At 42.0% G+C, this 12,624-nt stretch overlaps 1 protein-coding gene across 1 annotated transcript in view; it reads left to right on the top strand.

The window, feature by feature from the left end:
• Window positions 1-10,458: 10,458 nt before the first annotated feature.
• The window catches only part of EIPR1 (EARP complex and GARP complex interacting protein 1), a 184,475-nt gene continuing 182,309 nt past the window's right edge, over window positions 10,459-12,624 (top strand). Inside the window, exon 1 of the mRNA XM_049784868.1 lies at window positions 10,459-10,554. Within this exon, the coding sequence (XP_049640825.1) occupies window positions 10,513-10,554 (42 nt within the window). The 5' untranslated portion in view covers window positions 10,459-10,512. The remainder of the gene's footprint in view (window positions 10,555-12,624) is intronic.

The following is a 12,624-nucleotide window of genomic DNA, read 5'->3' as shown; positions in this document are numbered from 1 at the left end:
TTTACCCACAAGCACCGCATTTAAAGAGAAAGCTGTGTGAGACCATTGCAAGGAGCATATATCCCAGTGAGCACAAGTGCAAGCATTACAACAGGATAACTACAAACCCTTGGGTGAGCAATACCACAAAGTATATATATGACCTCCATCAAAACAACCCCAACCAAGTGAAGGGAAGGGGGTATCACTAAGAATAATTAAAACGTTTGTCCAGAGCCCTCTCTGGGCATAAAATTCTTAATCATATAGCTTTTATCACAGTACAATAATGTAAACTATTCCATGAAAGTTCTAAATGTGAAAAGAAAACATAATTATTTTATATTTACAAAAGCTCCATATAAAGAACACTTAGTAGGGGTTAAACCTCTATTATTATCAGGATCAACTTATATACATTATCTTCTCATAAAGAAGAGAAAAACGCATTATTTGCCCAAAGTTACATTGTCAAGTCTTGATGTTGACAGAATTTCAATAATTGTTTCTCCGCTTCTGCTTTCCTAATAAGTAACAATCCAGAGCAGAAAGGTGAGGAAGAAAGAGGACTGAATGCAGGCTCTGAATAATTGAGGGAATCAGTTGATACTGACTCCAGTCATTCATTTTAGTCTTGGGTTCCTCATCTATAAAATACAAAAAAATAGCTAAAAGTAATAAATGTTAAGAACTTTTAAAACCGGGGCCGGAGAGATAGCATGGAGGTAAGGTGTTTGCCTTGCATGCTGAAGGTCGGTGGTTCGAATCCCGGCTTCCCATATCGTTCCCCCAAGCCTGCCAGGAGCAATTTCTGAGCATCGAGCCAGGAGTAACCCCTGAACGTTGCTGGGGTGTGACCCAAAAACAAAAACAAACAAAAAAAAAAACTTTCAAAGCCGATAAACTGCATGCATATAAGCAAAGTAACTGCAATTTTAAGGAAGCAGAATGATAACATACTTTCTTGGAATGACGAATCTTCCTAGCAATCACAGAATATAAGGACTGAAAAATCAATGCTGCTACTGCATTATCTTTCTTTCTTTCTTTTTTTTGTTTTTTTTGTTTTTGTTTTTGTTTTTGGGCCACACCCGGCAGTGCTCAGGGGTTACTCCTGGCTGTCTGCTCAGAAATAGCTCCTGGCTGGCACGGGGGACCATATGGGACACCAGAATTCGAACCAACCACCTTTGGTCCTGTATCAGCTGCTTGCATGGCAAACACCTCTGTGCTATCTCTCTGTCATTATCTTTCTTACATTCCCCTTTCCCACTTCATCACACAGAGGACCTGACTCACTGTTAACAACTTTGTAGTAGAAAATAAAACCCCTCTTATTTCAAATACACCATACCATTAAGCAGCCATAAAAAGGCAAAAGCCCAAGAAAAAAATGTCTTATGGGATGTGGTGGTGGTGGCTCAGTGGCTAGAAATGTCACCTGGCAAACTAGCAATTAAATATGGAGAAGCAAATACTAGGAGTTCTGTCCAGGTTGAGCAGCACAACCAGAATGTGCGTGAACACAACCTCAGCAGGCACCACTGATACTGTGTGATCCCTGGCAAAGCACAATCAAGTGTGTATGACCTCCAGAGGACATCACAACAAAGGGGAGGGGGGAACAAACAAAATATAAGAAAATGTTTCATTGCTGTTTAACTCATAGTTCAGAATAAGTATGACAAACACTTAAAACACCCCCTCACTGTTTTTTTTTTTTTCCTTTTTGGTTGCTGACAGTACATAACCTAGCAATCATTTGTCTCAAGGATGCTGTGGAAAGGACCAGGATGGGTAACAGCCACACATTTACACATACCAGTGACATAGTAAATGCTTTTACATAAATGATCACATTCGTCCCTGACACTACTGAATTGGGTAGGGCAGGTTATACACATCTCTGTAATGTAAACCAAAGAGCTTTGGTCATCGAGTACCAACCAGCGATGCATCCTGGCCTCCTAACCCTACAGGGATATCTGCTGAGATTTGGGGGGCCACTCTGCAGCTGTCTGCCTAGGGTTCCTCCAGTTAAGGTTACACAGAGGAGCACACTGAGGACCCACTGGGCCTGAGGCAGGGTAGCAAAGGCAGTGGGGATCGCCCAATTCCCACTCCTTATGCATCCTGGGCACCCCAGGGAGGACGACCACTGGACTGGAGACAACCCTCCTTGGAATAGGCCTAGGAAAAAGGATCTCTCTAGGGATCCCCTAAGGGCAGAGCTGGCAAGAGAACATCAAGTTAGCTGAGAATCTGCGGGATTGAGGTTGGGACAGCCCGACCCCTCCTCCTTGACATCCAGGGCCCGGATCTCACCTGTCCCCCCACCCACTAGGGTTGGGGAAGGGGTCACCAGCAGCCGTAACTAGGGTCCGGGAAGAAGGTCGCGGGCAACCAGGAAGAAGGTCCTGGAGGTGGCGTCTTCTGCGCCTGCGCACGTCGACGTGCTCCAAGACGCCTCCAGAGCGCGCCCAGTGCGCGGCCACGATCACCGCCCCCTCCCGGAAGTCTGGTGCGGTTCCGGTAGGCCTAGAAGTGGGCGGGGCCTGGGCTCCCTGGTGTGGAATGGGGTGGGATTAGGAGAAGGAAGTGAAACCGGATTCAATTTAGGAAGCATGGACAATTTACTTCCATACTTAAGGAAGTTATGGGAAACTCAGAGTGGGGGAAGGTGAAAGGGGACTTTGAGTTGCTTTTCACTGCTGACAGAGGACCCCAGAAGTTCTGCTGAGGAACTTGTTTTAGTGTCTGTATGTCTAATGCATTTATTGTTGTGTGTCTGTACCAGTGTTTTCAACCTTTTTGTGCAAAGGTATACTTTTTTCATGAAAAAAAAATCACGAGAAATCATTAGAAAATTAAAAATTGGGGTCGGCGAGGTGGCGCTAGAGGTAAGGTGTCTGCCTTGCAAGCGCTAGCCAAGGAAAGGACCACGATTCGATCCCCCGGCGTCCCATATGGTCCCCCCAGGCCAGGGGCAATTTCTGAGTGCATAGCCAGGAGTAACCCCTGAGCATCTAACGGGTGTGGCCCGAAAAACCAAAAAAAAAAAAAAAAAAAAGAAAATTAAAAATTTAAATTTAAAATTAAAAAATTAAAATATTTAACTCTGTGCCTATATTGACTGTATATAAAGTAAATCTCTTGAATAGGAATCAAATAAACACAAAGAAAGTGTCTGTACCAGTAATGTGTTTTTGTTTGTTTGGGTCACACCTAGCAGCTCTCAGGGGGACTCCACGTTCAGAAATCACTGCTGCCATGCTCGGGGGACCATATGTGATTCGAACCAATGACCTTCTGCATGAAAGACACACGCCTTACCACCATGCTATCTCTCCAGCCCCCTCCAGTAGTCTAATGTAATGTAATGTAATGTAATGTAATGTAATGTAATGTAATGCAGTGTTTTTCAACCTTTTGGTGCAAAGGCACACTTTTTTCATGAAAAAAAAATCACTAGAAATTACCGTATTTGCCGGTGTATAAGACGACCCCCTAATTTTGCAGTTAAAAACATAAGTTTAGGCCTGTATTCTCTATATCAGACAGAACGTTCCTGTGCTGCAACTGTATGTACCACAGTGAGCCAATCACAACAAGCAAAGGTTCAAAGGTTATACTATAATAGACTTCCTCTCTGACTCTGGCCAAGCTGAGCAGGTTTTTTACAGTGTAGATTCGGGTCCAGAACATTGTCTAGTTTGCATGCATCAAAAGCCTGCTTGGATCGGCTGAATTAGAGAGGGGGATGATTGGTCCCTTATCAGAGGCACCTTTTCTGGCAATCCCCTGGTAGCGTCAGTTAATCTCCCCTACTACATGAACGAAACAACACCCCACCCTCCGAGCCTAGCACTGAACCACCAACACGGTTAGCTGGGTTTTGCCAGAATTAGCCCCCAGATCTCCTGAGTACTGTTTGGGAGCCCCCAAGAAAGAGATTTGGAAACTCTGCGGCCTGATTTTTTTGTTGTCGTTGTTTTGTTTAGCGGCATATTAAAACATTTTTCGGGATATATTCGGCGTATAAGACGACCCCGATTTTTGGTTGACTTTTTTGTTTCAAAAGTCGTCTTATTCGCCGGAAAATATGGTATTAGAAAATTAAAAGTCGGGGCCGGGCAGTGGCGCTAGAGGTAAGGTGCCTGCCTTGCCTGCGCTAGCCTAGGACGGACCGTGGTTCGATCCCCCAGTGTCCCATATGGTCCCCCAAGCCAGGAGCGACTTCTGAGCGCATAGCCAGGAGTAACCCCTGAGCGTCACCGGGTGTGGCCCAAAAACCAAAAATCAAAAAAAAAAAAAAAAGAAAATTAAAAGTTAAAATTTTAAATTAAAATAATTAAAAGGGACCGGAGAGATGGCATGGTGGTAAGGCTTTTGCCTTGCATGCAGAAGGATGGTGGTTCAAATCCCGATATCCCATATGGCCCCCCGAGCCTGCCAGGAGTGATTTCTGAGCATAGAGCCAGGAGTAATAATAATGCCTGAGCGCTGCTGGGTGTGACCCCCCCCCCCAAAAAAAAGTGCTTTAAGGGGCCAGAGAGATAGCATGGAGGTAAGGCGTTTGCCTTTCATGCAGAAGGTCATCAGTTCAAATCCCGACGTCCCATATGATCCCCCATGCCTGCCAGGAGCAATTTCTGAGCCTGGAGACAAGAATAACCCCTGAGCACTGCCAAGTGTGACCCAAAAACCACACACACACACACAAAAAAAAAGTGCTTTAAAAAAAGAATTAAAAGATTAAAATATTTAACTCTGTGCCTATATTGACTATACATAAAGTAATTATCTTGAATAGGAATCAAAATTATTTTATCATTACTTTATTATGAAATAATCTAATGATTGGTCTATTTGTGAGCCGAAGCCACATGTTACGGATGAAACTGGAATTTTTCCCATGGCACACTAGTGTGCCGCGACACAGTGGTTGAGAGATGCTGATGTAATGATACTAGTGATAAAGATGGTAGTAATGACAGTATTGATACTAGGTGGTGAATTTAATGGAAAAGTATGAATGTCCTGCTTTCTCTTAGCTCTATTACTTAATCTCAGGCAAAGGGAGTCTGAAAGGATTTCTGTGACTGTGCCTCTCTTTTTTCTTGACTTCTCTTGCTTTTGCCAAGGTATCATTCATTCGATAATAATCCAGCATTAAATGTACCTGATGTTGTGCTAAGCCCCAGCAAACAACTGAATAAAACCAAATTTGGACATTGCCCACTTTTTGTTTTTAATGATTATACATTATCTAATTTATTTGTAATAATAACCTCTATTTAAGATGTGTGGTTTTATATATATGCATATGTTGCAAAATATTTACTACAGTTGAACTAATTTAAGGTATCCATTGCAGCTGTGTGAGTTGAGATCCACTCTACACACACACACACACACACACACACACACGCCACACTTGATGGTGCTCAGGTTTACTTCTGGTTATGTACTTAGGTATCATTCCTAGCATTCTGGGGGAGGATACCATATGGGATGCCAGAGACTGAATTGGGTGAGCTGGGTACAAGACAAAGGCCCTACCAGTTGTATAACTCACCCCCAAAGATAAACTGTCACTTATTATAGTCACCATGCTGTACATTAGGTTCTTACATTTTGTATAATTAAAAATGTATATGTTTCATCAACAGCTTCCCTCCACCTTGCCTTTGCTAACCACCATTCTATTTTCTAATTAGATGATAGTATACTATTATCTTCTTCTCTCATACGGGATAATTTTACATGCTTACTAGCATGTATATACATATATATGTATGCACTATGTTTTCCTTATGAATTCATCTTTTATTAGACATTTAGGTTATTTTCATTTCCTGATTATTGTGAATATGGTTTGATGAATATGAGACTTCAGCTCTCTCTTTGAGATAGTGATTTTATTTTATTTGGATCCCAGAAGTGTAAATATAGTAAATGTATGTTTAAGTATTGAAGTAAAATCTATTTTTTTCATAGTAGTTACAACAATTCACATGCTCCCTACAGTGTATCAAGGTTCCCTTTTCTCCATAACTGTTGGGATCTAAGAGCAAGGTGCTGGCTGTCTTCGTTTGCCACAGAAGCAATGGATCTGAAACACTGTGAAAAAAAAAAAAAACAGAACCAAGAAAGATGTTTTTCTCAAATGGCTAAGGAATGTAATGATATAGTAGTGGAGTTTAAGAGTAGTTCTTATAAGAATACTTATGTTTGTAATCAATTTGCTTTCACCCCCTAAATATGTGTTCCCTGTTATAGTTTCCTGGTATGAGACAATAAATATACTCTGTGAGAGATAGATGCGCTCTCAGTCTGCTAGGTGTTCACCCCACTCTTTGTATTCTCATTTCTCTGGTTTATTTTAATTTTTTCTTAATTATTCAGCCTGGTTTCTTGTTTGTTTTGTTTTGGGTCACACCCAGCAGCGCTCAGGGGTTACTCCTGGCTCTACGCTCAAAAATTGCTCCTGGCAGGCTCAGGGGACCATATGGGATGTCGGGATTTGAACCACTGTCCTTCTGCAAGAAAACACCCTACCTCCATGTTATCTCTCTGGCCCCCTCAGTCTGGTTTCTTTTTTTTTTTCTTTTTTGTTGTTTTTTTAGGGCCACACCCGTTTGATGCTCAGGGGTTACTCCTGGCTAAGTGCCCAGAAATCGCCCCTGTCTTGGGGGGACCATCTGGGAGGTGAGGGGATCTAACCTCAGTCCTTCCTTGGCTAGCGCTTGCAAGGCAGATACCTTACCTCTAGCGCCACCTCACCGGCCCCTCAGTCTGGTTTCTTGATCCTCTGTGGCACTCCTGCTCTGATCCTATTCACTGGGGTCCTTTGATCCCTGGAAATATTCCACTTTTGAAGTACACTAGTACATTTCTCCACCCCTCTGAGTTCTTAGCAGGGGGTAGAAATTAGCGATAATGAGAAACATTATTAAATTCATAGATAAAAGATCAAATTTAATTACACGTGTATGTACATATATGCACTTTTATTATTGCTGTTTTAAAATTTAGTCCTGGTGAAATTACAGAGGTATCATAGTGGGGCATCAGGCATACAATGTTTCGACATGGAACTCTTCACCAGTATCCACTTCCCTCCACCAATGTCCCCTGCCCTATCTTCTTTTGCTTTTACAAAAGACACTTTAAAAAAGATTTTGTTCCTAGGAATATACCCTAGGAACACAAAAATACAATACAAAAACCCCTTCCTTACACCTATATTCATTGCAGCACTATTTACCATAGCAAGATTCTGGAAACAACCAAGATGCCCTTCAACAGACGAATGGCTATGGAAACTGTGGTACATATACACAATGGAATATTATGCAGCTGTCAGGAGAGATGAAGTCATGAAATTTTTCTATACATGGATGTACACAGAATCTATTATGCTGAGTGAAATAAGTCAGAGAGAGAAAAACTCAGAATGGTCTCACTCATCTATGGGTTTTAAGAAAAATAAAAGACATTCTTGCAATAATAATTTTCAGACACAAAAGAGAAAAGAGCTGGAAGTTCCAGCTCACCTCAGGAAGCTCACCACAAAGAGTGATGAGTTTAGTTAGAGAAATAACTACAGGGCCCGGAGAGATAGCACAGCGGCGTTTGCCTTGCAAGCAGCCGATCCAGGACCAAAGGTGGTTGGTTCGAATCCCGGTGTCCCATATGGTCCCCCGTGCCTGCCAGGAGCTATTTCTGAGCAGACAGCCAGGAGTAACCCCTGAGCACCGCTGGGTGTGGCCCAAAAACCAAAAAAAAAAAAAAAAAAAGAGAAATAACTACATTTTGAACTGTCCTAAAAATGAGAATGTATGAGGGAAATGGAAAGCCTGTTTAGAGTACAGGCGGGGGTCGGGTGGGGAGGAAGGAGATTTGGGACTTTGGTGATGATGCACTGGTGATGGGTGGTGTTCTTTACATGACTGAAACCCAAACACAATCATGTATATAATCAAGGTGTTTAAATAAAAAATATATAAAAAGATTTTGTACTGTGGTTTACAGTACAATTGCTTATATGTTTTATACATAACACTTTACCACCTTTCAGCATCTTCTCCTCCTGGCTGAGTGCTTCCCCCACCAGAGTATTGTCTCATTCCCTATCCCCTTCAGGTAACGTGTTTCCTACTGAATACCAGTTATCATGTTCTTTGTTTTTATTATCATTGGGTATTGGTATTCCATTATTGTGTTTCTATATACCCCAATATGAAAACATATATATGACTTGACATTCTAACGTAAATAGAACCTGGGACATTGTATTCTGAGCTAAGGAATGGTCTGATGGGAACATGAGAGATGGGGAGGTTTTGTATGACAAAAAGGGGATTGCATTATATGAAAAACCTAGATGTTTCCTTTGTTTTAACATGTTTTTAACCTGTTTTAACATGTTTCTCCAATATATAGTTTCTTGAGATGTTATCATATTGGCAATTTGCTTTTTTCAGTGTTGTGCTTAAGTTTTTCTGAATTCTCATAATGCCTTTGTTGACCTTACTTTCTTATACCTAGCAGTAGAAAATTCCTGCTCAGAGCTTCAGAGATAGCTTAAAGGACTTTAGTTATATTCCTGACACAGCAGGGTCCACCGAGAACACAGAGAATAGTCTTGGTGGCTCCAGAGCAGCACCAAATCAAGCATACTGAGTGCCACTTCACTTAGCTCCAATAAGAGGCATTGCTTGGAAGATACCTCCAGACACCTACCTTCCCACCAAAAAGAAAAGTCTGCTCTAAACATTTTGTGAAAAGCCTATCTGGGGAGGTGATCTTACTCTGTCAAAATTTACCTTTCGATTTTTGGTAATAGCCACCTTAAGAGGTATAGGTAATCATTTTGGTTTGCGTTCTCTTTAAAGTTAGGTAAGCTGAGCATTTTTTTTTTTCATTTGTTCGGATTATTTTTCATTTGTTTCATTGCACAAATCAATCATGATTGTCACACAGTGCTGTTCAGACCCATTTGTTACACAGGTCAATCAAGGGTAGAAGAAGTAAAAAAAATTACACAGCAGGGGGGCAGGATCGATAACAGCGGTAAGAGAGTTTGCCTTGCATGAGGCCGATGAGGGTTGATCCCTGGCACCCCATATTGTCCCCGAGCACCACCAACAGTAATCTTTGCGCAGAACCACAGCTGAAGGTGAGCATGATCCTGAAAGTCAGTAGATCGCTTTCAATGAAGGGGGTTCAGTTCTGGCATTTTGGGATGACAAGCAATGTCACTCACTCTGCCAAGAGTCATGGCTTACTTTGAAAGAAGGCAGATGGAAATACACCTAAGAAAGACAATCTATAGCTTTGCACGATGACAATTTACTTAAGATAAAACTTGGAAATCCAAGGGATTTCTCTGGCAGATTCCAATTCAGAGACAAAGGTAGATAATACCAGTTTATGGAGACAGGTATCGCTTACCACTGGAGTGCAAAGCAGTGACTTTCTTTCCCAGTACTTGAACTTTTTAAAGTCCTGAGCAGGTCAGATTGAGCTTGACACATCTGTCAAGCATCTTTAGCTCACCCAAGAAGCACAGGGGACATCTAGGCCAGCATTTTTCAACCATTGTGCTGCGGCACACAGGTATGCCATGAGATATTGTTTGGTGTGCTGTGGGAAAAATTTCAATTTCCTATTTCACAATTCCTGTTTCACAAATAGAGCAATCATTATATTCTAAAGACAAAGAGAGACTGAGAGCTGTTGATGAAGATCTATGTGTGTGTCTTTCTTCCATTCCTGCCAGGATTTTAGTTTTGTGTTAAGCCAAACAGGCCCAGGTTTTGCACTCAGTAAGTAAACAGAAATATGAACAATTATAAAATGTTTTATTATTATAAAATAATTTCTTTGTGTTTATTTGATTTCTATTCAAGAGAATTACTTTATATATAGTCTATATAGGCACAGAGTTAATTTTTTTCAGTTAATTTTTTTTTTAGCATTTTCTAATGGTGGTGTGTCTCGTTTTTTTTTTTTTTTTTGTTTTGTTTTATGAAAAATGTGTGCCTTTGCACAAAAACGTTGAAAAACACTGAGCTAGGGGATAGCTCCCTAACTTCTTATCTGTCAGTTTTATTTGTGACTTTTTAACAATTCTTTAAAATCGTGCAAAATGTAACCTACCCAAGCCAGATACTGTGAAACTAAGGAGCACGGAAGATGCCAAGTTGTAAGTTTTAAGAACTAAGAATCAACAGGAGCTGAGGGCCTCCCATTGCCCGGTTTCCAAGTCTTAACTTTTCCTCCCCCTCCATTAGTTTGCAGATTGACAGGTTCAGAGGGAAATGAGCATGCGCACAAATCCAGCGTCGCAGCCATTGGCCAGGAACTCGGAACGGATTGATGACGTATAAGGAAAAGCACCGGAAGTCGTTCCTACGGGAGCCGGGGTGGGCCTTAAAGGTCCATGGTCCATCGGCGTCGCGATTTAAGGGAAGAAATGAATGGATCTTGAAACACCTGGTCTCTGGCGTGTAAGTGGCCCCCAGCATGGAGGACGACGCGCCGGTTATCTACGGCCTGGAGTTCCAGGTGGGTCACAGGAGGATCCCTACGGCATCCCTTGGTTTGCAGAGCGAGACCGGTCTCCCTGTGCACTTGCCATATGGGGTGTCATGAACGTGTGGTCTGTGGGCCTTTGAGTGTGCACAGAGCACAGAGATTTTAGGCCTCAACCTTCAGGTTTGGGACCTCCAGGCCCTCAGCATCCCTCCAGGCTGGTCTGGCCTGCATCTCACCCCTCAGATGGAGTGTACAGGTGGACTAGGCTACGTTTCCAGGAGGCAGAAACTCTTCTCCCCGGTCCTTGCCTTCCTCTTTCTTTTAATTGGCACACACATGTTTAGAGTTGCAAAGACATGGAAAGGTTTGGTGTACCCTCAGTGAAGCCCCCCTCAGGTTGACATTCTATGTGTGACCATAATCAAAGCTTAGGTGTTCACATGGGGGGACAGACCTGTTCACTGAACCACAAACTCTTTGAATGTCACACTCCCTCCCTGCCTTATTTACTATTTCACTTTACAACCTGTGTTTCAAGGTATGTATTTATCACTTTGTAGGTGCTCCACCAATGATTGTGAAACTAATGAACTTCTATAGTAAAAGCAGAGAGCTGTGAATCTATTTGGCAACTTAGAAATACAGCAAGAAAATCCCCCTTGGAGTGCAGGGCTAGGGCTGGAGTAGGGAGTGGGTTGGAAGGGCAGGTAGGTTTCTTGGAATCCTCTATTGATTTTTGTTGATTCCAGTCGCTTTTGAGAACTTGTTATGTTTAAGGCAGCACCCAAGGACAAATAGAAGACAAATAAACAAACAACACTGTTTAATGTCTTATGAAGTTTTATAGATGACTATGTGCAGCATATGTGTGTTAGAAATACAAAGGATCACTGTTTTTTTTTTTTTTTTTTTTGGTTTTTGGGCCACACCCAGCAGTGCTCAGGGGTTACTCCTGGCTGTCTGCTTAGAAATAGCTCCTGGCAGGCACGGGGGACCATATGGGACACCGGGATTCGAACCAACCACCTTTGGTCCTGGATAGGCTGCTTGCAAGGCAAAGGCTGCTGTGCTATCTCTCCAGGCCCTAGGATCACTGTTTTTAAGGAACTTGGACAAGAGAGGTAGCAGTTTTAATTCTAAAAACTTGGAGCTATTGAGATTCTTGGGGTTTAAATTCTGATGCCAATAGTTAATAGTTGTGATCTTTGTCCTTATTTTCTTTGCTAATGTGGTGGGAAATGTGCATCTTGGCACATTTTATTTTTACAAAAAATTGATGAATTAATTCATTTAATTAAGAGCAGTGCCTGGCACCTAAAAAGAATTTCGTTTTGAGATAGAGTACTTATAGATATATTCTGTCCAAGGGTGTCTCTTTTTGTTTGTTTGTTTTTGGTTTTGGGGTCACACTCGGCAGTGCTCAGGGATTCCTCCTGGCTCTTTGCTCAGAAACGGCTCCTGGCAGGCTCGGAGGACCGTAGGGAATGCTGGGATTCAAACCACTGTCCTTCTGCATGCAAGGCAAACACCCTACCTCCATGCTATCTCTCGGCCCCTCCAATGCTGTTTCTTAACTTTCTATCTGTAATAGACTATTACAGAGTTTGACATCTGACAGATATAAACTGGCTCCTTAGTTAACATTTCAGTTTTTTTATTCCTTTTTTAAACTTTATTTATTTATTTATTGGTTGGTTGTTGGGCCACACCCAAGCGACTCAGGGTTCACTCCTGGCTCTGCGCTCAGAAATCACCCCTACAGCTGTGCTATCTCTCTGGCCTCGAGCTATCATTTTTAGAGAATTTAAGTGTCAATCTACTCTTTAGCACTATGCATATATTTCATCTGTGTGTATGTTGCTGGGATTGAATTGAAGGCCTTACATATGCAAGGCCTGTTTATACCCTACAGCTGAACTACAGCCTGTCCTTATTTAATTTGTAGAGTAGTTATATTGGGACATTTGTTTTGGTCCCCTAAGCACCACAGTGTGTTCCCTGAACACATATCTAGAAGTAAGCCTTGAGCGCCTCTGTATGTAGTCCCTAGACAAAATAAACTAAAAGCTTAAGTTATGTTGCTTTCTCCTTAACTAAGTA

This window comes from Suncus etruscus, chromosome 12 (assembly GCF_024139225.1).
Source record: "Suncus etruscus isolate mSunEtr1 chromosome 12, mSunEtr1.pri.cur, whole genome shotgun sequence".
Lineage (NCBI taxonomy): Eukaryota > Metazoa > Chordata > Mammalia > Eulipotyphla > Soricidae > Suncus > Suncus etruscus.
The sequence above is the reverse complement of the archived record's forward strand: the minus strand, read 5'-3'. Positions and strand labels throughout refer to the sequence as shown.